The sequence below is a fragment of the Besnoitia besnoiti genome, chromosome VI (genome assembly GCF_002563875.1).
Source record: "Besnoitia besnoiti strain Bb-Ger1 chromosome VI, whole genome shotgun sequence".
Classification (NCBI taxonomy): domain Eukaryota; phylum Apicomplexa; class Conoidasida; order Eucoccidiorida; family Sarcocystidae; genus Besnoitia; species Besnoitia besnoiti.
In genome coordinates this window covers 4,009,658-4,037,002 of record NC_042361.1, presented here as the reverse complement: position 1 = coordinate 4,037,002, position 27,345 = coordinate 4,009,658, and the positions used below count along the sequence as shown (strand labels likewise).

The following is a 27,345-nucleotide window of genomic DNA, read 5'->3' as shown; positions in this document are numbered from 1 at the left end:
TTGTGCGCGCGAAGACTCATCGTCGTCAAAGTTCTCCAATCCTCAAGGGTAACGACAATGCGTACTTTTGTGGCACGGCTATGTGAGACTCCGCAGCGTGGAAATAACCCCGGAGCCGATATTTCTGATCGGGGACATATCCATAATCGAATTTAATTTCGCCACACCGATACAGAGACGGATGCTGCTTTGTATGAGCCGATACAAAGCATGTGCAAGCCCAAGCTAACGAAAAGCTACACCAGACCCTTTCTCTCAAAACCCCCTTCTGTTGGGTTATCTCCTAATTCGGTGCTTCCCAAGAAAAACTGATGTCGTCGGTGTTCCCTCCGCTTCCTATTCTATTGCTGGCCATGCGGCACTTCCTGTGTCGAGCCCCCGCGCTCCAACAGACGTGGCAACGGCATCGTGCATTCGTCTCAGCATCCGTGTAACTCAACAGGAAGCCCGAAACGGCGGCGCCTCGTATGAAGTCCAACGACAGGAGGCATTTGTTCTTCTGCGCAGGTGTGTCTGTCTGCACTGTCCTGTGACGGTGTTCGCTGCGTTGACCCCTGGATGCCTTGCTTGACTCTGCGCTGCCCGGGCGCCACTGTCGCCTACGACAGCGGCTACTCTTACGAAACTCACCGGGAGGAAAGCTGTGTCTTTACTCAGCAATACTCTACTGTGAACCACGCCGTAACTTGCCGGCGTCCGCATGCACACCGTCTTTTTGCGAGAGAAGGCCTTGCGTCGAAGGGTTACTACACCCACGGCACTATCGTTTCTATTTACACTCCAGGACGGTCACGAATGCGTGACAGAAATCTGATCTTTGATCAAATTGTTCGAAACTCGAAAACTACGTCGTGATGCATGTAGCTTCGCTCCCCCCTCTGACACCCTAGCGGACCGCATTCGTTTGCCGCCAACGACAATTGAATCGTTTGGGCCGCTCCAGTACGCCACCCATAAGGTCCACAAGGAGTGAGTTGCCTCCTCGTCTCGACGATGAGAAAACACCTTGCACCCACAGTGTTTTTGCAACCCCGGTCTCTTTCGCAGTCTACTTGCGACGCTCGCCTCGTTCCCCGCCGCATCCAAAAAACTGCAAGCTTCCTCTCGAGACCCATCACTACATTCTTCCGCGCGGCTCGGGCGAAGGGCCGCTCCGGCGCTGCATTCTGTCGTTCTGTCCGCAGTCGTTCACTGAAGCGTCGCTCATGCTTCTCCGCCACGCATATCCCTGTCGTCTGCATTGGCCTCATGGTGGTAACCTACGCCATCGCCGTGTCTTGCGCTGGGGGTCGCCTTGCTCTCACTCTCTTGTTTGCCGCTGCGCGTGCGCCTTCTCGAAAGGCTGCTTGCCGCGCCCCGCTTTTCACCTTTTCCGCCCTCGAGAGCCCGCGTGGCTTCCTCAGCGATCCGCGCGGCCTCCGCAGCTGCACTCGCAGCGGCCCGCGCGGCCACCGCATGCGCCTCCGCAGCCCGCGCATGTGCACGCACAGCCGCTTCCGGCGCACCCCCGAAAACGCCCGTCGCGTCGGCTACAGAAGAGGCTGCTTGCAACGCGGCGAGGGCGGCAGCCGCAGCAGACGCCGCCGCTGGACGAGACGGGGTCACATCTAGCGCGGGCGTCGCCACCTGGCCGCCGACCGGATGCTTTGCCTCCAATGACGAAGCAGGATCCTCCTCGCCGGCGTGCGAAAAATGCGGGCGACGCGCGCCAGAGGGCAGGAGAGACGAAGGTGAGATCAGCAGAGACGACGACGCGTCCGCGCTGCTGGCCGGTATGGGGACTGCCTCCGGCACCGGCTCGTCGCCCCGAGGATACAGGAGATTCAGCAGAATGACTGCTGACAACGAAACCATCAACGTGACCACAAGAATGGACGGACCTGCGGGAGTGGGGGAAGCCGAAGGCCACAGCAGAACACACCACACACACAATACGCGAGGCGTGAGTCGCATGAGAGTCCGAGTGATACACACGACACCCTATACAGAGTCTTGCAGGACGCACCGGCGGCTCGCTAAATTGAGGCGCTTCCCAGTTGATGCCGTAGGAACTACGACGCTTTGAAAGCAGGAAGTGCAGCGTCCCACACCGTTTTCCCGACGCCAGCTGGCCTCGCAGCCCCGTTGAGACTATGTGGGCTCGACGTAGCGGCCCCCCTCCCCTGCTCCCCCCCTCTCCCTACATACCTAGCTTGTCGTTGTAATCTATGGGCTCTTTCCTCTCCAGCGCACGCGCGCGGCGAAGGTACACCTGCAGAACCAGAAAGGCGCAGAGAGCCTCTTCGTTCAGCACCATTTCCTCGCTGAATGAAAGAAGCATTGAAGATAAACCGAACAGCGGACCCACACGAATCGGTCTCCCAGAACTTGCCGCGACCCGGCAAACGAGCCTGCAACAGCCTCTAAATATGCATACCTAACATATATACATAAATACACATACATGCACGTATTTGCATGCATATGTAAGGTGTGCACTGTTTATCGAGGGAAAACACGACACCCCGCGCGTGAGGCATGTGCACATGCGTTCTTCCTGTGGTCGCCAGATTTTTGTCTGGCCTTGCGTCCCTCTGCGCGCGGTCACGATTCCGAGTGAAACGCACGAGAGACCAAGGAGATAATGCGGAATCTTCGGGCGGGCGACTACGCAGCTCGTGCGTGGTGCGCCTACCCAGAAGGAGTAGCCGATGAAAAAAACCGCGACAGGCGACATGAGGAGGCCCGCGACCCTTCCGACGGGGTTCCCGAAGTTCATCAACGTAATCGAGATGGTGGCAATGAGGACTGCGGTGTTCATCCACTGCAGAAGAGTCCTTTCGTTCGCGAAGAACGTCTTCGGTTCGACGCGCACCGAGGCGCCGCTCGTCGCGCCGCCAGCCGCCAGCGCACCGGGGCCGGCAGGATGCACGCGGCGGGCGGAGAGCCCTCGAGACGCCCAGGGACACAGACAGAACGTCCACCGATGTCGGCCGCCCGAGGAGCCGGACGAGGAGACGCAGCGGCAGCAGCGCCGCCAGTAGCGCGCGCAAGTGCGCAGCCACGACGAGGGCAGCAGGCCTGCGCCGCCTCGCCGCGACGCAGCGCCGTGCCCGCCCCCCGAGACGCCGGCGCCTCCGTCGTCCAGCAGCGGCTGGCTTAGCAGGCCCGGCGCCGGCCCCCGGCACAGAGGCGAGCCCTCGAGGACAGGTGGCGCGGGCAGCGGAAGCGAAGGCGCGTCGGCGAGCAAGCTGGAAGTCGACGACTGCCGCCCACACCCCGAGGGCGGCGGGCGGTAGCTGCAGCCGTACTGGTCGAAGCCGGACGAAGCAGGCGGCGACACCTGCGAGATGCCGAGGAGTCCAGAAAGGAAACGCCCGTCAGCCTTGAACACACACGGGCAGCCGACGCGACGGCCGGGCGCCGGCAGGCCGGGCTGCGGCTCCTCGTCGCGGACAGAAGCAGCAAGGAGAGAAACGATTGAGAAGCCTTTCCCGCGTTACGGACCAACACTGCACACGAGAGGCAGCTCCGGTCTTTCAACTGATATCGATCTCAAAGTGCGCACAGACCCCCCAGCCCCTCCCCCCCCGCCCCGTCGCGAGACTCCTGCCCCTGTGTTCCGGCAACGAGCTTGAAATGCTCCACGGCGCCCGAACAGGCTAACACCCCTTGCCCCCCCCAGGATCTCTGTCGGCAACCCAGCTCAAAAGTTGCGGTTCCCCCCACTTTCCACGCATGCGTCTCGCCGGGTGTTCGCAAACGCATCGTCCTTTTGGGAAGAAAACTCCGTTTCACACGCTATCTATCTATCTATCGCCTGCGGTCCTCTCCATCTCCCGGTGTTTCACGGCTTACCTGTGCGCTCGCTTGCAGTTCGTGAACAAGAGACGCGGACGTGCCTTTGAGAACGACGTCGATCGCGCGCCCGCGGTGGCTGGCCGCGGAGCCCGAAAGGCCTCCGGCGCCGCCAGCGCTGCGACCGCGGTCGCCGCCGCTGTCTCCCTGGCTCCGCGCTTGGCGCTCCTGTTCCACTGTCGAGTCCCCAGCCTTCGCGCGCCTTCCGTCCGCTTCCTCGAGGCCTGGCGCCCGATCCTCGTCGAACTCTGCGCTGCTGGTGTACTGCAGCCAGTGGGGGATGAGATCCACCCCGCGGGGCCTCGACGCAGACCCGCTGGAACCCGCGCCCCTGCTGCCGCTCATCGCGGCCTGCAGCTGCTGAAGCTGCGGCGTGTACAAGTACGCGGCACCGTGCGCAAACAGCGAGAAGCCCCGCACCTCCGTCACTGTCTCTAGACCTGCACCCAAGTCCAGAAACCGAAAAAAACCCCCTGCAAGCCGACTAAAACACCCCAGCACACAGAGAGCCAGGGGGCGGGGGGAAGGAGGCGGTAGCACGCGTAGAGGAACGAACTTGCACATCCAAAAACCAACTACCGTTGCCCTATGCATATACATATATGTATATATAATTTCCATGAGTGAGTATGCGAGGACGCCCGCGTTTCCAGCTTTCTACTACATCACACAAATCGCCATGCCACCTCCTGACACGTGGCGCAGCTCGGAGCGCCTGAGCACGCCTCCCTGCTCGCCCTCGAAACGCGCAAATTGTCGCCACGGACTGCAGCCGGCCCCGCGCGTCTCGCCTCCTGGCGCACTCACAGGACTGTGGCGCGGGGGCTCCCAAGGCTTTCTTACCGCGGAGGTCGGCAGCGAACTCGTCAAGCTCCGCCCTGCCGAGAGTGGCCTCCTGCTGAGGCGGCCCGGCGGAATCCGCAGAGCTTGGGACGCGCACAGAGACGTCCAGCACGCCCCATGGGAATGGATAGACGTCGTCAGTCGAGAGCGCGTCTGTCTCAGATCGAATCCACTCTGCAGCACAACAGCCGAGAAGCACGCGAAGAAACGTTGCGCACGCACATCCGCAGCAGCATCTGAAGCACCGCTGGACACGCGAGCCGCAGGGCGAGACGCGCGCCCAGAGACCCCCTCTTGCCAGAGCCGCTGCAGAGGAGACAGTCCCTTCGCGGTCGGCCCCTGCATGCACGGACCCGACGCCCGCGCTCCACAGCCAACACGCGGCTCAACCTCCAACGAACGCCGCCTGTAGGACGATGTGGTGACAGCTCCTGAGGCAGAGTCTTCGCTGCAGGGCCTACCAGCGACACGTACAGATTCGCTGTGCCCCACGGACGGTACGAACACGAGAAGCCTGGGGAAAAGTACTCAGCCGTCGCAGAGCGCGTGACTGCGGGAAAACCAGACTGGGGAGCTGTGAGTGAGACTTGAGGGCAGCACAGTACGTACGGTTCGCAGGCGGGGTTTGCTTCATCTCGCGCGAGAAGCGAATGTCCTCGTCTAGGGCGATCCAGACCGCCCCGTCTTCACTCCTGAAAAAAAGCGAGACAGCACACGCGAATCTCTTCGATTCACTTTCAATGAGCATCCCTTCAGTAAGCATGCATCCGGAAAAATGTCTAGCGCGCTATACCCCCCACACACTGCATGTTGGAACGCCCGCCACAAACGTAACGAGACACGAATCAAACGCATGCTTCACGCAGTCCCGCAAGCCGAAAGATTGTGTCCTCTCACTTGAATGCTGTTCTGTAGAACCATGTCCTCATCCCAGGGGCGACGCGGTACTTCGTGACAGCATCCCACACGGTTTGGAGCACGTGAAGCATCTGTTCCTTTCTCTTCTCTTTAGCCAGCGACGAAACCGCACCCGCTGCAGCCTCGTCTGCTCCCCGGGCGGTGCTTCTCTCCTTCGGCGCCGCCGTCTCCGCGTCGCCTGCGCCGGCCGCCGACTCCATTTCCGCGGCAAGCTCATCCACCAGCTGGGCAGGCCCCACCTGGCCATGGAGGAGCTGCTGCAGCTGCGTGTGACGCAGAATCACTACGTACGGAGACGCGAGAAGCCCGGGGGCGTTGCTCTGACGCACACAAACAGAATCCAGCGCCGCACGAAACAACTACTGTCACAAAAATCTCCTCGCCTTTCATCCTCACAACTGTCGACTCCAGCGTCCCTGACTCCCTCACAACGGGCGCGCGGGCGCCTCCCGAATCAAAAAGAGGCCGCGGGACTCGACTTATCATGCTGCTGAGAATCGTCTGGCTGACGGCACGCACGCGCGGGACGCGCGCTACCACAGAATCTGCCTCGTTCAGCCAACTCAAGCCTAACTCGGAGTCACAAACGAGAGAGGAGATGCGCAAGGCCTCGCGGCGGCACACAGCTCATCGCTGTTTTGTGCGTCCGCTGCATGTTTCCAGCTCACAGTCAGAGGCCTGGTGATGTCCTCCTGAGGATCTGCGGCCGATTCGTCTGGCCTGCTGAGCTCCAGCGCCACTAGCCGCCCTGCGGAGTTCAGACTCGGTGCCCCTTGCCATCGCACGCGCACGAGCCGACAGGTGCCGCCCAGGGGGTCAGCGCCAGCAGCCGCTGTTCCCTGCATGCGCTGCGGAAAGACGCACAGACGATTTCGCAGCGAGTCAACGAATCGTGTGGACTGCGCCGATGTCCCAGTGAAGAGGGAGCGCCCCACTGGGCGCTCCATAGCTCTTGCCGCGCGAGGGCTTGGTGCCATGGAGGGCTGCTCAGTCGTCAACCAAACTACCAAAAAACGAGACGAGGGGCACGGATGCCAAAAGGAACCTGCAGCGTCTGTAACCCGGACACGGGCTTTGCGACGCGAACCGAAAGTAGCGCTACCCCGCGGAAATCGGGTCGTGCGGCAGCTCTCGCACGCGAACGGGGCAAGCTGCGGACTTGGTTCTATCGCTCGTGGCAGCGGTCCCCAGCCTGCTGCAGGGTCCTCCTCAGCGCGGGGAGGACAGCGAAGTCTCCTCTAACGACTCCAACAAAGAAAGGTTCGCCGTTTCAGATAACCAGAATGTTAGAGCTGCCCTCCACGCGAGCCCATGCCGCAGAGAGAGAACGATGAGCAGGTACCATGCCCGTGTGGCAGAAGGGAAAAGATACGCGAAAAAAGGGAGTGACAGGCATGTGCATCGAACTAGCGCAGCGTCTGCACTTCGGATTCAACACGCTGTAGAGGCGACCTGCGATGACACGGCGACGCGACTCACTGTTGCAGTGTAGAAGGTGAACTCTTCGTTGTCCAAATACACGTCCCAAGTGGGAGTTCGTCCCCCGCCAATGACTTGCCACGCTTGTTCCTTGCCTCTAAGAGCTTTCTCGCCAGCTGCCGCCGAGTCGTCGCCGGCGAAGGGCGAGGAGACGGAGCCCGACACGGGAACGCCTCCCGCAGCGAGAAGCGAAAGATGCTTCGCGGTCATCACCTTCACTCTGCGCGCAGACACAGACGCAGCACTCCACTCATCAGCGCCCCGCACCTGCGCGCATTTCCACTGCTCTCCCTCACCAAACGCCCAACCCCCCACGTCCCCCCTCCACGCCCCCCCGCTCCCTCTCGGGGCCTGCAGCGCGGGCTACGCGTTTCGCCTCGAAAGTAGCCGCCTTCGGCGCCAGGAAGGTCTCTTGCATGCGTGAGACGCCCAGCCACGACGGAGACCCTCGCACTTCTCGCTGGGGGCCGCCATTCTCTCCCCCGGGTGCCTTCTGCCGCTTACTTCACGAGTTCGTCGGGAGGCACCAGGTACTTGGTGGAGTTGGCACGCGCCCCGAGGTCGCCTGCGCCGTCTCCGGGAAGACTGCCGCCCGCCGGAGAGTAGAACCGCGAGGTCGCCCCGTCCCCCGCGCCTTCGCCCCTCTGTGCCCCGCTCACGCCCCACGAGCTGTCGGGCTCCGTGGCCCGCTGCGTGTCGGGCTTCGAGCGACCCGTGCCCCCCTCCGGGTCTCGCCCACGGCTTGCAGCCGCCTCGGGCTGGCTGGCCCCCGCGGGAGTGCGCACGCTGAAGGAGTGCTGCTGCTCGGCGAAGAGGCGCCGCAGAGAGCGGAGGGACGCGTAGCCGCTGGCGAGGTTCGTGAGGAGGAGCGTGAAGTTCAAATTCATAAAGTCCTGGCGCACGACGCGGGACATGTACCAGCTGGCTGCGGAGCTCCTGTTGTGTTTGTCGTATTTTTTCGTGATCTTTCGGAAGCCGGTGAAATTCAACCGGACGAACGAGTCCAAAAAGACAATCTCATGACTCTGCGCCTCCAAGACGCCCTCGACTTCCAAAAGCTCCTTCTGAAGACGAATCAACTCCTCGGGCGCGCCCGCGGACTTGGCGTCGTTTCCGCGCAACGCCTCCCCTGCGTCGACCCCGCTATGGCCTCGTCGTTCGACGCCTTCAGTCTGGGCGTCGCTGCCAGAGGCCAGGGCAGGGCCGTTCCCGTCCCTCGTGAGACGACTCTCTTGGCAGGAGGCTCCGAACTCTCCGCTCTCCTCGCGTGGCACCAGCAGCTTCGAGTCTCCCTCGCGGCCTCGAATCCCCTCCGCCCGCTCCGCGGCCGTCGCTGTACACTCCCGCTCCTTCTGTGCCAGGTGCTGCATGCGCGCCTGCGCCTCGGCGTACGCGGGCGAGTCTGGGGAGAGCGACAGCAGCGTGAGGGCGGCATGCAGGCGCCGCATGGTCGCCTGCGCCGCGCGCAGCCGGTCAAGAATCGCCGATACTTCATCGCGGGAAAAAGAGTTGATCTTGTCGAGCTCGTGGTTCAGCAGATCCTGGAAACGCGACTCCGGGGGCCTGCACCAGACAACCACGCCGCAGACAGCCTGCACATTCGAGAGAAAGACTAGCCACGCCCCGAGTGACGCGTAGGACTGAAGGCGCCGAAAAACACTTTAGGGTTTAGGGTTTAGGCACGGCGGCCACGCACCGGGATGCATGAAGAGCAACACGCGACAACCCACTACATGCATATTTTGCATGTACGTGAAGGTGCCTGAAAACAGGAGGCGAGGCGCCCACGACCAAAAGATACGCGCCCTTCCTCCACCAACCACCAGCGCAGCCGAAGTGTTCTCAACACAGAGTGAAGGTCATGATATTCGTCCAGCCTGTATATAGTTGTTGATTTCTCAAACACACGCTGGACACCGCTATACTGAATGCGCAGGACACCCGCGGGGCAGCAGCGACCCCGACGTCTCCTCCTCTTCTCTTTTCCGCTCTGATGGCCCGAAGAAAAGCCGCACCTGAAGAGCGCCCCTGTGAGAGCGTTGGTTTGCCCAAAATTCGAGACGACATCTTGAACGGTGCACACTTGGACGTCGCTGCCTGTGATCACCTTGATGGCCTTCTTGAGGTCCTTGTAGGAAATGTACTGACTCAGGTAGCGCAGATCTGCCTGGGCGGACAGCTGCTTGGAGAACTTCATCCTGGAACGAAAAAACAGCTGCGAGGGGCTTCACCCGCCGACCAAAAGGATGGAAGACACGCGTGGAACACGCAGCGGCGGGGCACACAAACAGCGCACACGGCCGCGAAGCAAGCGCATCACGAGAAGCAGAGCCCTTGATGAGAAAGCCGCGATGCGTGGAACCAGGGGGATGGAGGGGGGGAGGGGCTAAAGTGAGTAGAGGAGGCGGCGCCGAAAGAAGGCGAGTGCGAGAGTTCGCGAGCCGTATTATGCAACTAGCAAGCCGCAGTGCCGCCAGAGGGTGCGTAAACACCCACGCCGAAAGCGACGTTATGTACTCCTGGCTGAGGGTGACATGAAGCGGCCTCCCCGCGGGGCTGTGCTCCGTCCCATGTGGGAGAAGAGGAAAGAGACCCCTGAACGCGCGCCGATGGGATTGTCTAGGACAGCGCTTGCAAGGTGCTGCACGAGCGGGCTCGTCGCTTCTGTTTGAAGGATGCACACGCGAAGGCAGGAACTGCAGGCGCCTTTTTGACAGAAAACTCTGCAACGGTGCGCCGCGGATGAGAAGACTACAGGGAAACAGATGACGCTGCCGCGGCGGGCGAGCCTCCGCCTCATTGGTCGGCTCAGACTGCCAGAAATTCACTCTTGTGCCCTCGCAGCAGTCGCCGCTCAGACGCGAAGCGACGAGCGAGGGTGAGGTAGGCTACGCGGAGACGTTTTACGCGTCGACTAGGGCTTAAAGAATCCCGCCTGCACACGCGTGAAAAGCTTGGGAACTCTCACGCATCGGTGAGCAGGAGAGCGGTGCCAAAACAATGCATGCGCGCCGATTCACCAGCACGGACGCATTCCAGAGTCCGAAGAGAATTCCGCGCCAGCGTCTCGCAGTATGGTGTTGCATTCACAGCATCCCGGAATTCTTCTGTCAAAGCTCCCCAAAATCCACTGAAAACTGCTTCGTCGTTCTCCAGGTTCTCGTCCCGGTAGCCTCACCGAACGCAGTGGGGCTGCGCGCGTTTTTCGCAGCCGAACCCGTGGCGCTGTCTGCTATCCATTACCCCGGGGAGTCGACCCTTGCTTGGGTCACGCCCAGCCGCCTCGTAGGCGCCGTGAACCCGCGCTTCTGACAGAGGGGTGAGTTCTGCTCTAGCGATGGATTGACCTCACTTCGCCACAGAGTGTGTGGTGCTGAGGACGACAGGAACCTGGGCACTTAGGGACGCGCGAGAATAATTCAGGAAGTAGGCTGTAGTCGGGTTGCGCGTGGCGACGTCGACGCACGCACACTTTTCGGCGAGCCATCGACCTGCCTGCGCGGTCCCGCTTTACGGGACTACGAGAAGTTGCTGAAACAACTCTCCCGCGGTTCCGCCGCTGAGACAGTGGCAGCGGCCGCGGTCCACTGGAAAGCCTGAGCGGACGTTCGCAAAGTAAAATAGGCTACAGGGTTTGTAGGCTGTTGCGTCTGAGTGTCGAATGAGACGCGGCGAGCTCTTCGCCCTTCTTTGTTCAGCAAGAAGACGAACCGGGCGCGAGGTGAGGGAAGCGATGATTGCCGCAAAGCGACCCGACACGATAAAGACAGACCGTTGCGGTGAAAAAAGGACTTCCTTATCTCCGCCCTCATCCCGCGGCTACGTGTGCATGAGGCAGATTGCGCCAGTCTCAAACGATTTGAAGTGCCGGCGGCCAAGCAAAGGAAAATTGCAGAGATGGGACGTGAGAGACAGTGCGGCGGAGAAGAGGAGTGTTTGATCCGGGCGAAAAGCCAGACACCGTCGATCTCCGGAGGAGTTCCTGTCCGCCTACACTGCCGCTGTTGTGCTGGTTTTCGTCTCCGACTTCTCACCGGCTGCGTTTTCTCTCTTTCCCTCCCTGCTCACACCGCTGTCTTCGCTCCGCTCGCCACGGCACTCTTTGCCTTCGGCTCGTGAGTCATTGTCTCGCCCCTCTGAACTGCCGCGGAGACTATCGCACATTGTTTTTTTTGTGTGTCCCCCCCACCCTCTCGTCGTCTCCTCTTCTTGTTGTCCTTTCTAGGGTTGGGCTCGTTAATCTTTTTCGTGGTTGCCTCCGTGCGGCGCCCCCCTTTCGCTCTCTGCCCTTGGCTCATCTTGATCTTCGCCCTGCGAGTCCATCTTTTTCTTTGCGCCCCTTCACTCACGGATTCTTACGCGCTTCGGCTCCCTGCCGCCTTGCGGGAGCGTCTGCTTGTTCGCGGGCTCGCCTTTGGTCTGCGACGCTCCCTTTCGGTCTCCGCCGGGGGGACTGCCAAGATGCCGAGTGCATCGTCGCCGGCGTACTCTGCAGAGGAGCTGACAAGCGCCCGCGAAGCGTTTGCACTCCTCGTGGAGACCGCGAACCTTCTCCTGCCCTCCGGCGCCGCGCCGTCGACGCCGCTGTTGCTTCTCCTCACGCGGCTATGCGAAGAAGGCTGGGACCCGATCTTCCTCGCGGAGCTCGTCGTCGCGGCTCAGGCTGAGAAGCGCAACTTCCTCCTTGAACAACTCGCTGAGTGAGGAAGTGCAGGCCAGGCCTGCAGACGTGCCGCGCAGATCCGCAGCTTCGTTTGCGGGAAAAGCCCGCCGTCCTCCCCGTCGCCTCTCTGCGCAACAAATGCTCCGCAGCAAACCCTCTTCAAGATGAGCGGAAGCGGAAATGCTGCACACGCGCGCTCTGCGGCGTCCACCGGTCCCTGTCACGCAGTGCGTGTATGGTGGCAGAGGTCGCGACCTTCGTGGACTTTTCGAGCCTCTCACTCCTTCCGCAGCCCTCACAGCTACCTGGCACACGGCAGTCTCCACACGAAGCGAAAGCCGGCCGCCACACTGGCTGAGGACGGGGGGGGCTGGGATCGATGAACGGACTGTTTTTTTCGAGGAGGAAAAGCAACGAGAGGGGAAATTCGAGCTGTGGCTGTTGCTCGTCCCCTGTGCACTTGTCAAGGAACAGTTTTTTTCCACAGCACCACGTGGGCTGGTATTTTCTGTTCTTCACCATGCACACGCGTCATCTGACGCAGATACATGCAGGCAACCGGGGCGGCGCGCCTCTCTCCGTCGGGCTTTTGGCCATTCATAGGCGTACGGGAAGGCAGCGCCATGCTTCTAAATAAAATGTGCGAGTTTGTTGAACAAACCGATTTTTGTTCGTGGGGTTGTACTGCTGCCTGTGACGATGGTGGAAGCACAGGCGCCACCTCAGCGCACACGGCCTTCAACGACCAAACAGAAGACCCTGGAGACATCGACGTATGAAAGCAAAGATTAGAGTGATCACGAGTCGGTGAAATTCTTGCCTGGCAGTGAAGGACACTGCCAACCTATGCCTGCCCACTGCCTACATTTATATATATATATATATATATATATATATATATATATATATATATATATATATATATATATATGCGTATATATATATGTATGTCTATAAAGGTCCAACCAGTGCGGAGCTGTTGAAACCGCGTTCCGGTATCGTTATTTGAGACACTACTTTCGGTTAGCAAAACCAAACACTGATCAGGAGCCCGGTGTATTCCCTTCATGGCGAAGGTACCGCTTGGCTTTGCACGAACGGCAAGAGCGAAATCGAGCCGCAGGTGATCTTTGAGTACCCCCATCAAATCAATCAGTCAGCGACGGCGGAACTAAAAGCCAGCACGACGTACAGCAGAAATAAATCCCAGCGGACGGGCGTGCCCAGATCGCAGAGGCGCTTAAAGAGTTCTCCAACAGACGCCCACTCGCGCGTCCAGGTGTGATAACTAGCAGAAACTCCAGCATGTTTTTTGGAGAGAAGCACATACGATATTCGGAATACTCAAAAACTTCGTGAATGGAGGGGGGAAGGAAGTGTGGCGGGGCGCTCTTCTCTGCGAAGACGTGCCGGGGCAATAGAGTCGTAGCCTGCTACAGCTGAAGAGCACAACCCCGAAATGAGCGGCGCCAGGTTGGAAACTCTTTGTAAAAAAACAGAACGATATCGTGGGCAAGCACCATACGCTCGCTGTGAACTGGTTAGTGCTAGAATGAGCTAGGCAGAGACGGCAAACGCGGCTGCAGCACCTTGCGTGACGTCCGTAGCGATACGCCAAGGGGCAGCTAACGCAGGGATGACGCTCCAAAAAGGGTGGGAAGGACCGGAAACCGCTGTGGCTGGGGGAGTTCAGCCTCCCCCCCCCCCGACAACCAGTGACTAGCTTGCAGAGAACTCACGCGCGGTCTGCTTTTGAACTGTGCGATGAAGACAATAGCCAGGGCATTGCCGTGGCGGGAGAATGACGCGAAACACTTCTGTCTTCCCAGTTAACTGAACAGCTAACTAGTGTACCACAGCTGCAATAGACACTGGGAAGTAGAAAGTCAAACACTCCGTAAAGACGGATCGTTGCGACATACCACAGACACAGGGAAACGCAAACAGTGCGGGGGCCGGAAGGCGCTCTCGCTCACAGAGCTCGAGACACACAGACGCCACGAGTGCTGCCAAGGCAGCGCGGGATGGAGAATGAAAATCTACACGCCTATCTGGCTCGCATCATCGGCCTCGGCGGCACTCGGAACGCACCACACGCGAACGCCCAAGACCAGCGCTCTTGACATACCGCATTTTCTTGCGACACGCTGTATCGAACAGGCCCCCCCCCCCTTCATGAACGGCCCACCGGATCGCGACGCAGGCGCTCGCTTGAGCAACGCAGCCGCTTGATGACCTCTCCACACCAAGATATACACAAACAAATCATGCACTCGAGAGACCACGTGACCGCCTGCGGGCGCTGCAGCGCCTCGAACGGTCAGGAGATTCGCAGCCCGACATATACACCAAGGTGTGGGGAGAGCGAGAAGTAGGGAAAGGGAAGGCCTAACGAAAAAGCACCGCGGAGATCGGCAAGACACGGGCCGTTACACCACAGACCCCGCGCGGCGTCAAGGCACCGACACAACATCCTCAGCGAGACTTTCCGCCGATCCTTTGGGGTCGACTGCGTAGACTGGGCACGCGCAGGCGGGCTCGCAGAACAAGAGGAACCCGAAAAAGCAACACGTAGCGAAAACGCTAGTTACAGCGCGACCGACGGACGCGCACTGGCTTCCGCCCCTTGGCTTGCAGACGTTCCAAGCCTCTAGGCGGGCTCCTCTGAGGACGCTTCTCCAGCTGCCGCTTTGCCGCAGCGGCGCGCGGTCTCGAAGAGACTTCAAGTGCCTCGCGTCCTCTCACACGTCTCCTCCAGCTCCGCCCTGTCGGCCGCTGCTACCTTCTCGAAAAAACTATTGTGGACTACGGCATGGCGCCCTGCGCGCTAGTCCGTGCCGCGGTCAATCGTCCCCTGGAGAATTCGGTTGCTGCGCACCGAGAACCCTGCCGACGCGTCGCACGCACCAAACACCGCAGAGACTCGGTTCAAACTCTATACAGACTCCTGCAGCGCGGCGCAAGAGGGAGACAATGCCGGAAGTCCGCACCACACAGACACGCGGTCGACACGCGATCTGCTAGCACTGCGCGAACAGAAATGCGTGTAGAGGTACCGCGCAGATACAAACTCATATACGTATACATACATATATACATACATACATATTTTTTCTTTCATGTACAGCTTGCGCACACGCATAGTACGCGACGCCCTGCGTTCGCGAACTGCCACGCTCTAGCTTTCCTAGGTCGCCTGTGTGCTTGAGGGACCGGTATGAACAACAGCGAGAAGGGAGAAGCACCACTTCGCCTCTCGTGGGACTTGGAACCTCTAGATGTTGGAAGCCCCGGGTGCTGTTTTTCGGCACTAACGAAGAGCCTTACCCAGCATCGAAGGGTCGACAGTCTTGCCTTGCACCTTCTTCTTCTTTCCTCCGCGACCGCCTCCCGAGCCGCTGCCGCCTCTCCCCGCGCTCGCGCCATCTCCTACTCCCTGCGACTTGCGCGGCGCTGCGCCTGCAGACACAGCCCACGCACGACACACTACAAACAGCCATGCATATACATAGACCTAATCATATATATAATTATATATACACATATATACATATTTATATCTAAATCTATATCTGCATATATGTATACATCAAAACGTGCGGATGTGCTGTAGTCCCACATGCAGACGCATGCGCTGTGGATACATTTACAGAGAAAAACCCGACGTGTTTTTGCACCCTGACGCACCTGGGACGCGGTTTTCATCGTCGTCGTTCGCAGCGCTTCCGTGGCCTCCGCCGTGGCCTTTCTTGCCGTGGGGTCTCGTCGTGCTGAAGTGCGTGTTGATGGAAAGGAGCTGCCGAGCGAAAGTCTCCAACTGGCTGCCGTCCTCGACGTTGGGCGCCAAGAAGTCGACGATTTCGCCCTCCGACTGAAGACACAAGCGCCGCGGCGCACACGAAAGGCACAGCGGGAATGCAGATGGCCGCCGCTAGCCACAGCGGCGGACAGTCAAGGACGTCGCGGCGACAGGGACTCTTGGAGAGGCTGGACAGGCCCGCGACCCACAACACAGCGAGCCCATCCAACGGAACTGCGCCTCCTGGTCAAAAAAGCAAAAACGACGGAGCTAGAAGACCCGGCATCGAGGCTCTACCCCATTTGAGGACAAAGGAGACACGTCGGGGAAGGCCAAAAGAATGAACGACGGACAATGACCCTGCCCAGAGTTCAGAAGACAAAATCGACCGACCGCCGCACCGTGGGCGCAAGACTGTATCGCTGCAGAAGAAGGGACCGAAAAATAAGTGATATCCTCACACTGCCTACTCTTCAGTCTGCCATGCCACAGCAACAACACGCAGACGAGTGCGCATGCATCCGCAGGCGGTGAAACTCACCGTGAAAGTCGCCAGATACTCGATGACAGAGAGATCCAGCTGAAGCTTCGTCTGCTCCATCAGCATCTTCCACTCTGAGGGACAGCACAGAACCAAAACGCATTGCAGCGCAGATGCAGAAAAAACACTGGCGCACAGCACATTCAAGAAAACCACCACTCGGTCAGCCACCCAGATATGGTCCAGTCTTTCACGGCAACAAGCGGACCCATTCCCATTCGCACCACCAAAAAGCGCAGGGGAAGTCAAGCTGAACGACGCAAAAGAAGAGAAGACATGCAGCCACAAACTCGGCACCAGTGCCGGCATTTTCGAACTCGCCCCACATGATGCGTAGGCGCCGCGCCTGCATCCCGAGGGAACGCAAAGGCTTTCTGACTGCGCCGCCGGACTTTCGCTTACCCTCGACTTGCTCCTTATACCGCTCCGGCATCACTTCAGTCGCGCGAGTCTCCTTGCCTGAGGAGGCACACAAGAAGAAGTCACACGGAGGCATTGCCGGCGGCCCCGACGAAGGACCAAACAGGGCACATCCGCTCTTCCGCTGCGTGTTATGAAGGCTCCAGCTGCCTCCCCGGACAGTCGACAGCAGTTGCCGATCGCTCAGATAGCCTCCGCAACGAAAAAAAAACTCACCTGCGGCAACGTTATCCTTCTCCTTCTGCTGCTTCGCCTTCCCTCCTCCTGCAAGCTCGTTGTCGCCCGCCGACCAACCACCGACCGCAGCGGTCGCCTCTGCAGTTGGATAGCTTTCTCCGCTCGCTCGCCTCGCCCCTTCAGCGGCCGCTTCGCCCTTCGTCTTCTCTGCGCCCGCGGGCAGCGCCGCGGGCGCGGCACCTGAGGCGCGCTGGCTGCCGGCGGGGGCGGCAGCGCCGGGAAGGATCGAGGCCACGGGCGCCGCCACAGACGGCAACTGCTGGCCCCACACGCTCTGCTGCTGCTCGCGCTTCTGCGCGGACACGACGGCGACGAACTCCTGCAGACTCTTCGTGGTGCCGCGCTCGCCTCCGCCGCGAGGCTTGCCAGCGCCCCCCCCTGGCTTCTTCGGGGCACTCGGCGCCACCCCGCCCTCAGAGATCGCGATCTGCAGATCTGGGAAGTCCGCGGCGTCGCTCGCGAGGGCCAGCGCGGCAGACGGCAAGGCGTCCCCCGTCGGCGACGGCGGTGACACGGCCCAGCCAGTCTTGCGAGACGGAGCGACCGCTGCCGCCGCCGCGGCGCTGGCGGCCTGAAAAACCGGAAAGCACACACAAGAAAGACTTCGCGGCGACGCGTATCCATCCTCGTTTAACGGAAGAGATACTCGAAGGCGTCCCTCGCACCCCGCCTGCCCGCCGCTCCAAAGAAGGCGACACATGGAGCACTCTATGGCGTGGATTCGTCTTGAAACTGCCCTTCAATCCTGACACAAAAGCCCCCGTGGTGGGGAGGCGAGAGGGATTGCATCCTCATTTCCGAGGATCTCCGAGTACGCGTATATCTGCCCAAAGCTCTTTTTTTTAGTGACCGAGCAACGGCCTGTTCGTCGCTGTGCGTGCTCGCTCTGGAGTCCACTACGGCCACTACGTGCTGCAGAGAGTTGACTTACCGCCTTTTGCCTAGCTTCCTCTTCTTTCTGCTTCTTCACCTGCTCGGCTTTCTTTTGTTCAGCCTGCATGACGTCCTTCAGGCTCTCGCTTGGCGCTGCCGCTGCAGCAGCCATGGTGCTCCAAGAGGCGGCGGTCACTTTCTTTCCCGCGGCCGCTTCAGCTGCTGCGTTTGAACTGCCCGCTGCAGCGACTCCCGAGGCCTGCGCCGCAGCGGAGGCGCGCGGTTGCTTGCTTGCCTGCTCGTTTTTGGTGCCTTGAGAGTGCGCTGCCGCCTGCGGCTTCGCCGCCTCTGTCTGCTTGCCTTGCTTCTTTTTCGCACTCTGAGAGTCCTTCGGCGCCGGCGCCTCGCCCTTGAGCTGCGTCGGAGCTTTCTGCGCGGCTTCCGCCTTGTCCCCCTTCTGCGCCTTGCCGCCCTGCTTGCCTTGGGCCTGCTGGCCCTTCCGGTGCGCCGGCTGGAACTCGCCCTCGTCCCCTGCGGTCGACGCTCTGCGCTGACTCGCAGCCTCTGGCTTCAACTTCTCCTGAGCCTTCTCCTTGCTCTTAGTCGCCGCGTCCGTCGCCTTCTCCTGGCTGCGAGCCTTCGCTCCAGCGCCCTTCTCCTCAGGCAGTCCGCCCTTGGGAGAGGCCTTCTCCTCGTCTTCTTGCCTCAGATCGCCCTCAGCCTCGCGGGTCTCTGCGGGCGCCCTTCTGTGGTGCTCCCACTCCTCCTGAGGCTGGAAAGACGGCTTCTCATGTACGGCTTGGCCCTGGACAGGGAAGACCGCAGTCTTCGCGCCCCCGTCTTGCAAGCCGCTGTTCGCGGTGTGTCCGCTGCCACCTTCGCGGTGGAGGAGGGCCTCCGGCGCAAGCGCCGCGTTCGCCTCGGCCGCCACTCGCACACTGGGGTTCCCTGGCCTCTCGCCGACGCCCCCGGGGTCGCTTCCCAAAGCACTCTCTTCTAGCGCGGGCTCAACGCGGCCTCCACGCGCGTCGAAAGCCGCCGACTGGGGGGACACCCCAGCGGCAGGCAGCCGCTGGCTGACAAGCGGCGCCTCGGGCAGAGGCTGTCCCTTCCAGAAGCCTGCACGCTGCGCGTCAACTTCCGCAGCGCGTCCGTGAGAGTCCGCCCCCCCCCCATAGCTGGTCTCGCCTGCGACTCCGTGCGCCGCCCTGGTCCAGGCGCCTCCTTCGCTGCCAGGCGCTGCGCCTCGGTCGGCTTGCCTGGCGTGCTCAACTGGCTCCCCGGGGTGAACTGCGACGCACTCGCTAGCTCTACTGGTCGGGTGCAGCTGCGCCGCCGCAGAGGACTGGGCCGGCAGGAAGCTCTGCTGCTCCTGCTGTCTCTCCTGCTCCTCTCGAAGGCGGCGCTGATGCTGAAGCATCTCTTGCTCGAGCTGCTGGTGGTGCAGCCTTGCGAGACGCTGGGGCGACGGCAGCGTCGTGAAGGGCTCGTCGCCACCCAGCGGGTAGAGGTCGCCGAAGGCCAGCCACGGATGACTCAGGTCGCAGCGCATCTTCAAATGCGGGGGGAAAAACTCCAGCTGCCACCACTGGTGCATCAGGCTCGGCGGGAAAGGACCTTGAACCTCTCCACTGGGATCTCGGTAGTACCACCTCGGAGTGTCATCCGCAAACTTGGGCCCCTCCAGTCTCCGCTCTTCCCTCTGGCCTCGCCGCGGCTCGCCGTGCTCGTCCCCCGGATGCTGCACGCCGTACACGCCTCTCTCTGCGTGGAAGTTCACCGCGTCGGGTTCAGCTCTCCCCTGCCTTTCTCCGCGCAGGCCTCGACTGACCAGTGCGGCAGCCTCGCTCTGAAGCCCCGCCCCACGGAGCTGCTGATGCACGCCTCCCACGAGCCCCGCTCCCGGCCCGCCCATCATGGGTCCCCCTGCCGCTGCGGAATGTCCCAGGCCATGGTGCGAACCGTAAAAATCTTGCTGAAGATGCTCTCTCTGCGTCTGTTCCTCCAGCTGCTTCCTCGCCTCCAGCATGAGCGAGGAGGGGTCGACGCCCGCTGCGCGACCGCCTGCACCGACTTCACGCAGCTGCAGAAGGGACTGCTCCGAGGCCAGGCGCTGCTGCTCGAGACCCAACAGCTGGCGAAACACTCCAGGGAGCTGCGACGGGCCCCCTGGAGACGGCAGGCCTCTCTCTCTCCCCGGCATCGCCGCAGGCCCCGCGACCTGCTGGTGAGGCTGGGCTTGCACGCGCGGATGCCGCGCACTCGCGGCGGCCGCGGCCGCGCCGAGCAGAGACAGCGCCCCCTCGGCACGGTCGTTCGCCTGCTGCGGTCGGCGGTGAAGAAGCTGGAGGAGTTGGTGTTTCTGCGCGGCCAGCACTTGAGACTGCGTCGGGTTTCCTCCACCGCTTGCCACGCCTGTTCCTGCCCCTGGACGAGCTCCCAGAAGGGCACCCGCCGCCCCACTCAACACTGCGGCCGCGTGCGGCGGCAGACCGCCGACCTCGCTCGAGCGTCCGCCGTTCCCGGCTCCTACGCCCGACAGGCCAGGCAAACCTGCAACACCGCTGGCCCCCGAGCTCCCTGCCGGGAAGGGTAAGAGGCAGCTGCTCGCCCCGTCACGACTCCCGCCGGCGCTGTGCCTAGGGGCGCGAGCGTGACCCTGACTCGTCGTTGACGAACTGGCGAGGGCGTCTTCCAGAACGCCACCAAGGAGATGCTGGAGGTACGAGGGGACGGCACCCATCGCGTCCACCTCCGAGGGGTGAGCACGGTCCGGCGCAGCTTGACTGCCGCGAGGAAATCGCACGCCGGCTCCTGGGGGCGTGAGCATCCCTGGCGTGTGGAAGGCATCATCCTGCGGGTTCGAGGAGTGGGTCGGTTCCCCCTCGGTTCCCTTGACGTCCCTCGACAAGCTGTGCTCGCGTGAAAGCAGAGGCGGCCGATGTTGTCGGTCCTGACTGGCCCGTCCTCCCACGAGGCCTCCTCCTTCGCGACTCGCCTTCGGCCTCGGGGACTCGCCGCGAGGCGTGTGGCTCGCAGGCACAGGAGACTTCTGCCGCGGAGAGGGCGCCATGGGTGCGATAGCTACGGGATAAGCCCCGCCGTGCTTTTTCGGCGCGGGTCGAGTCCCGGCCCGCGGGGACACGACCCGCGAGCCGGAGCCTCCCTGGACGGAGGGCGTCAGCGCTCCACCCTGCCTCGCTGCCCCCGACGCTTCGCTTTGCGCGTCGGCGCCTGCCGATAGAGCCGCAGGCGGGCTCGGACGGTGGCGGCGCTTGATGATCGGTTCGTCGCTCCAAAAGCCAGCAGCCTGGCCGCCAGCCGGTGCTCCCCGCGCAGCCCCTGCTCCTTCCCCCACAGAGAGCAGGCCTGCTTGTCCTCGCGCCGGCGGGGGCTCGAGGCCCCGACTTCCAGAAAGGGCATGCAGAGGCTGCGGGCGGTTCATCGGATCGCCCATCAGCGACGACGACGCAGGCCGAGCCTGGCTCCGTGGCTCAGCCTCTTCTCGCGCACCTCCTGTGTCGCCTGCTTCGGGGTCCTCGCGCGTCTCGGACCCGCCTGCAGCCGCGGCTCCCCATCGCTCTCTCCTGATAAGTTCCCAGTCATCTTCGTCGGTGGCCTTCTTCCGTACGACTCCAGGGGCCAGCTGAGCCTCGGGCGCTCCTCGCTGAGCGGCCTGACCCAGGAGCCCGGAGCCGGCTCTCGGACCAGAGCGACTCCCGACGCCCCGGTCGGCGTCGCCGCGGAAGGGAAGAGAGCTATCGTCCTCGTTCGCCGTGAGGAAGCTGCTTCGATTTCCAGGGCGGTGCAGAATGCCGCTGCCTGGTTCAGCCACGTCAGACTGCCGGCCGCCGGTGCCTCTCCGAGCCGCGCCGTACGCCGCAGCTGCAGCGTCCTCTCCGTATCCACTTGCGTCTATCTCCGAACGAGGCCCGCTCGCTTCTTCTCTCTTCCTTCCTCCCAGGCCAGAGACGTCTGCCCACGGGCCTCCTGTCCTCCCGTAGTCGCCGTCACGCCCCTTCTCAGCGGACTCGCCGCCCGTCGACCTCTCCAGAACGGGGCCCTGAGGCTGGTCCCGCACCGACGGCGTGGCTCCGGAGCCCCGCCCGCCCTGACCACTTGCACGCGCCATGCCCCACCGCCTAAAATCGTCGACCCCTCGTGCGCCGATGCCTGCGGCGCCAGGCGCCCCCGGAGGCTTGGCGCCGCCTTCATCCGCCGAACCGCCTCCCTCAGATGCGGCCCCCGTCGGGCTCGCAAGAGCTCCGAACCTGCCGCCTGTGCCTCGTCGCTCTCCCGAGAGAGTTTCACCTGCGGGGTGCTGCTGTCCCTCGGCGCCCGCGGTCGCGGGGCCCCTGCCCCCCCCCCGACTTGGGGGGGGCCGCCCGCGCGATGCGCCGGCGTCCCAGCCTCGTCCTCTTGAGCGCCCTGCCCAGGCTGCAGAGACTGGCGCCAGAGCTGCTGGCCCTTTGGCGGACCTCCGCCCGCACCTGCTCCCATCCAGGTTTGGGCGCCGGCGCCTCGGTAGCTCCCTTGGCCGTCGCCCGCTCCCACTTCATCGCGCCCGCCAGTTCCTTCAGAGGCGAACCGCCAGCGCTGGCTGAAAGCTGTCGACTCCGTCGCGCCCTCACCCGAGCCGCGACCCATCCCGCCAGGCGGGGGCTGCTGCCCATCCGCTGGGCGCAGCGCCGCTGCCCCGCGAGTTCCAGGCGGCAGCGACCCGCGAGTCGGAAACGAGGCTCCGGGAACCGACCCCTCCACGCCAAACGGATGCTCACCTGAAAGCACAGCGGACGAAAGACACGAGGAAAAAACGTGGACGAGGTTGATATATAGACGTACACCAGCAGGCAGAATGCCAGAGAGCTCTGCGCGTACGACGGCTCTCGGCGAAGACTGGCGAAGAAGACACGCAAGTTGCTCGTTTTCGAGCCAAATGACACCCGCAAGTTGCTGCAGCTCCACCACCGCGCAAAAAAAGGTGCCCGCCAGAAGAAATGGGCCTCCGCCTCCGCTCGCCGTGGGCAGGACGACACCGCGCATGGCTGAAGCCTGTTCCTCCTCCCTCCCCCCCCCCCGCCCCCCCCCAGTCAGCTGTACTGATGGCAGGCAGCTTTTGAGGCCCTCGTGTGTGTGACGGCATGCCGGTCGCTTCAGGACGCTCTCCGTCTTGCAGTACTCACCTCTACCTCTTCCTCGTCCCGCTGGGGGCCCCTCGGTGCCTACGCCGAACGCTGCTGCGAGCCCAAGACCAAGGCGCCCCCCGCCCCTCGCCCCTGCTTCTTCCTGAGTTAGTTTGCCTGCCCCGAACGGTCCTCTGGTGAGGTGTGGGGGCTGCAGCTGGGCGTGCAGTCCATGCTCGGATCCCTCCACGTCATGTCGCTCTCCGTAACTGTCGCCTGCATGCCAATCGCCGTCAGCACCTCTGCGGCCTCGGCCTGGAAGGCCGCCGCCGGAAGCCAGCCCCGCGCCGACTCCACCGGACTGCGGGCCCCCGAGTCCCATGCCCGCTGCGCCAGGTCCTCCGGTCTGCAGGAAGACAACACACACAATGCACTCTGCATGTGTTCACAGGCCACGCAGAACGCTTTCCCTCGGTGGCCTCTACACCCCGTGCCCGCCGGTCAGATACTGGGGGGCGGGACAGTGAAGGCTAAAAAGCCACTTCACGACCCTTCCTTTCAAGCGCCTTACCCCTGCGCCTGGTGGAGGAGCCTCTCTCACAACGAGCCTGAAGAGAAGTTGCTGCTGCTCAGTTACTTGCCCCGGCGCTGTGGTCGCTAGAGTTCGCGCAGCTGCGGCGTCGTTCAGAGATCGAGCCGATTGCCAGAAGGCGAGAAGCGGAAGTTTTTCGTAGCTCGGCGCTTCTTTGCCAGTTGCCGCGACCGCTGCACCCTCGCCCGGCAGTCGGTTGCCCGGGAAAGCTCCCGCAGACGCCCGTCCCGCTCCCTCACTTCCGCCGCAAACGGCCCGCAGGACTGGCGCAAACGACTCGGCCGCCGCGCCCCCAGGGCCACCCGCGACCGCCCCGCTGGAGCCCAAACTATTACGGTGGCTGCCGCCCGAGGTGGGCGACGAGCCCGCAAAGGCCCCGCCCCCGCAAGGGCCCGCGGACGACCAGCTGGCGGGGCCGGAGGCCGCCGAGCGCTCAGAGCCCCCCTCGCCTGCGCCGCCCCCCGCGGCGTCGAGGGACTTGGCTGATTCGCCGGCTCCAGCCGACGCGCCCCACGCACCAGCCCCCCGCCCGCTGGCAGACCCGCTGCCGCCCGCTGCGCTGCTCCCCCCGCCGCTGCGCGAGCTTGGCGCTGGCGGCAGCTGCATCCGCTGCAGATTTCGCTGCATGGCTGTGTGCGCGTCGACGGCGGCAGGCTGGCGCGATTGCGCGCCCGGGAAGAAGCCCGCGAGACTCGACACAGGCGTCCCCGAACTGGATGGATGCTGACGAGAGGGCTGCGCGGCGGTGCCTGATCGTTGCTGCCAGGGATTTGCCGGCGCGGAGGCATCTGTCGCGGAGCTGGACTGGCCGCCCCGCCGCTGTCCTTTCTGAGATGATGGCGAGGACCCAGAGTCTGCAGGGGCGGAGTGATGCGAAGGCGCGCCACGCAGGGGATTGGCAAGAACCGGGAAGTCCGCCGTGTCTGCAATGACGCTCCCAACTGCTGCAGCCGAACCCGAAACTGTGGGCTTTTCACCAGACGCCAGCAGCGGCGCAGGCTGCTGGGCATACGGCGCCGCGATCGGCATGCGGACGACGCGCCCTGTCGAAGTGGAAGAGGACCCCGAGGGGTTGGGGGAGGCCGCCGCCGCCGCTGCGCGAGCGCGGTTCACGCCCGTGAAGGGACGCGGTTGATACATCTTCGTTGTTGAGTTGAAACAGGGATCTGGCGGAAGACGATGTACCGAGTCTCAACAGATGCCACCACTATTATCGGCGAAGGAACTGCAGCAGACGTGCAAACACGGAAAAAACAGCTTCACCTGCAAAGGGCTGAAAAGCTACAACCCGACTCCCCACCGCGCAGGCGAGAAAACAGCGAAGAACCCGAGATTCCCTGGGTGAAACGAGAGGGAAGAAGGCAGGGAAAAGCGAGAAAGCGGGTAACAACAGACCACTAGCTAGGCCACGATGAAGAGAAGAGGATGGAAGCCGCCTCCTTAAAGCAGGACGAAAATACGCCGAAAGGACAGTGCGACGTGATCGCGACAGCCACACAGTTCGGTTTGCCGACTGAAGGACGCCCCAAAGTCGTTTATTCGCACATTTGGCTCAGGCTGCAGTGAAGTACGGGCCCCCCGGCAAACGCTGAAAGCTATTTCGCACATGAAAGGAAGTGGCGCACAGCACTGGACAGTCCAGAGGTGGAGCTGCGTTCCTCCTCAACAACCCCCTCTTTTGGCCTGGCGCGCCCGCAAACCATAGGCAGCTGTCCTTCCCCCTGCGATGTACGCCCAACACGCTCCAGACGTCGAGAAGTAAAAGCAAGCAGACAGGCGGAACGGAGGGGTAGAAGCTGCGGAGGCGACGGGAACGAAACGGGAATTTTAGGCGACCGGAAAGCGAAAAATTGCCCCTGACTGTCCACGAATGCGAGCCCGTTGGAAAGGAAAGAGGCGAGCAGGGCACGCGAACGGTACGCGAGTTGATGCTTCGTCGCCGACCCAAGCGAGGGGGTAAGAGGAGGCAAAGGAGGGGGAGGAATGCAATAACAGAAATCAACTAGTTAAAACGAAGACCGCCTACCCCTCGAGCGGCAAAAAGGCGAGAGTGGAACGCCGTTTCAGGAAAGAGAGCAACACATTTGGCGAGGAAAGTGAAAGGAACACCATGACGGAGAAAAGACAAGATACAGCGCCGTTTTGTTTACGACTACTTCGCAGACGACAGTTGTCGAGGAAAAAGCTGCTCTGAAGCTAATTAATCGCGGTAGAACACAAAGGTATGGCGTAATGTGCGTGTGGAAGTACAAGGAAATCCTTCATGAAAATCACACTCGCATTCATTCTCCCCCCTGCTGAAAATACCAATCGTTCTCCTCTAGGAAGACGACAACCCCTACTACCGGCGCTGCTGGCGTTCTAGCATGTGAGCATGTGCACATGCTCCTGGTGTTTTCCCACGACCTGTCACGCACTCTCTCGCCTCTGTGGAGGATGAAGCGTTCGTTCTTTTGCGTCGCCTTTCGGTATGTGCCGCTCAGAGTTCGCGAGACGGGAAAGGAGCGGAGCGGGGGGGGAGGGCAGGGCAGTGTCAGCAGGTGAAAGGCCCCTCAACCGTAGATAAGCCGGTCCTTAACCAACGCACGCTACCCGGATAGCCCTACAAAACGGTCCCAAATTCGTGCTCCTGTCCTCAAAGACACAACTCCGAATACCGAATATTAACGATAGACCTTCATTTCGACACCATTTCTGCTCCTTGTTCAGCGGCAGAGGAACAGTCTAAATGTTACGCGCCGGCCTCACGGGGGCCGGAGTCAGCACGGAGGCGACAGCGGGGCGGAGCCTAGGTTCTTGCTGTCTCATCTCAACTTCGGCGAGTAGCTGAGCCGAGGCAAGGGGCAGCTGGCACCGCCCCTTGCCTCGGCTCAGCCTCCAAAATCTTTTAGGATGTGAGGCTCAAATCATATGAAGCTATCACCAGCGTCAAATTCTCAGTCATCGTAAAAGACTAGCGTGGGGCTTCCGCATCGCCGCACACTCGTCGCTCAGGACGAGACCGCGACAGTGAGGGCAGGGCAGAGTTCAGCCTCTTAGCACGAGCGACGGATACCCAGCGACAAAATACGCTACCAAGCGCAACTAGAAACAGCGCTGCTATGTGGTGCCGGCTCATGCAGACTCTCAGAAAGCGCCATCCTGCCACAATGTAGTGGAAGACTCGGGCCAATTTGTAGATGCCGTCTAGGTGCGGGAATGGAGGAGCCTGAGAGCTCGCAGCGGCCTAGCAGGCACGAGTAAAAAACAGCGCAGTTGCCACCTTCTTGCATTTAGTGTCCTCACTTAAGCTCTCGGCTCTCTACTCGGTATGTGTAGCGATATCTGAAGCTGCACACAAAGTACCTGCCTGCGCGGCGGCTCTGTGTTGCGTCGCCTGAGCTGCTACTTCAGCTTCGCTGGGCACCGCGTGCGTAGACGCCGAACCGCTCCGCAGGCAGTGCAAAAGATCGAAACAAGCGCACGTGCATACACGCGAGCCGCAACAGTCCTTGAGGCTGAAAACAATGCTGCCAAGACCTGGCATTATCTCTGTTTTCGCACGTTTCCAAACTGCGGTACGGGCGGTCGGTGCGGAGCTTGCCTCTGTCGGTGACGCACCGCCCGACGTTCCAAACACCACATTGAACGTCACATGAGAGTGGTTCCTTGAAAAATTCTAAACACTTCCGCGCAAGCGTAGCAGCTCGTTAGCACGAGCCTGCCATTCATGACGCGGAGGACACGGAACCTGGGGCTTTCAAGGCATCTGGGCCGCTCCATACGGGTGCACTAACCGACGGCGCGGCTACGCCCCAACGGCCTGCAGACAGACGGACCCTTTACCACGGAGGCAAGTAGGGGGAGGGGGAGCACAAATCCGCCATTTCCATTCACTACTCAGAAGCGACCACCGCGTCTTCAGACAAACTTCCACGCTCCCACTTTCTGAAGACATCATTTACTCTTACAGTTGAAGCACAGAGTCGGATAGCTCTCAAACCCAGGGGCGGAAAAGCCGCCTGAATTGAGAGGCGGGAA

The 27,345-nt window shown here is 61.9% G+C and overlaps 3 protein-coding genes across 3 annotated transcripts; 1 reads left to right on the top strand and 2 right to left on the bottom strand.

The window, feature by feature from the left end:
• Window positions 1–1,203: 1,203 nt before the first annotated feature.
• On the bottom strand, window positions 1,204–9,274 carry BESB_069730 (vacuolar transporter chaperone VTC2; the record flags this gene model as incomplete). Its single annotated transcript, XM_029365366.1, has 11 exons — window positions 1,204–1,880; window positions 2,188–2,251; window positions 2,675–3,322; window positions 3,838–4,277; window positions 4,681–4,854; window positions 5,290–5,372; window positions 5,578–5,918; window positions 6,267–6,446; window positions 7,078–7,297; window positions 7,582–8,640; window positions 9,093–9,274. The coding sequence occupies 11 exons, from the start codon at window positions 9,272–9,274 to the stop codon at window positions 1,204–1,206; spliced, it is 4,068 nt and encodes a 1,355-aa protein (XP_029218949.1).
• A 2,264-nt stretch (window positions 9,275–11,538) lies between these two features.
• Window positions 11,539–11,781, top strand: BESB_069720 (uncharacterized protein; the record flags this gene model as incomplete). Its single annotated transcript, XM_029365365.1, has 1 exon — window positions 11,539–11,781. The coding sequence occupies one exon, from the start codon at window positions 11,539–11,541 to the stop codon at window positions 11,779–11,781; it is 243 nt and encodes an 80-aa protein (XP_029218948.1).
• Window positions 11,782–14,567: 2,786 nt separating this feature from the next.
• BESB_069710 (GYF domain-containing protein) lies at window positions 14,568–24,465 on the bottom strand (the record flags this gene model as incomplete). The annotated part of the gene is made up of 10 exons (XM_029365364.1): window positions 14,568–14,626; window positions 15,068–15,199; window positions 15,428–15,611; window positions 16,081–16,154; window positions 16,483–16,539; window positions 16,717–17,308; window positions 17,669–22,038; window positions 22,101–22,388; window positions 22,794–23,139; window positions 23,305–24,465. 10 exons carry the CDS (start codon window positions 24,463–24,465, stop codon window positions 14,568–14,570), a joined length of 7,263 nt encoding a protein of 2,420 aa, XP_029218947.1.
• Window positions 24,466–27,345: the final 2,880 nt, after the last annotated feature.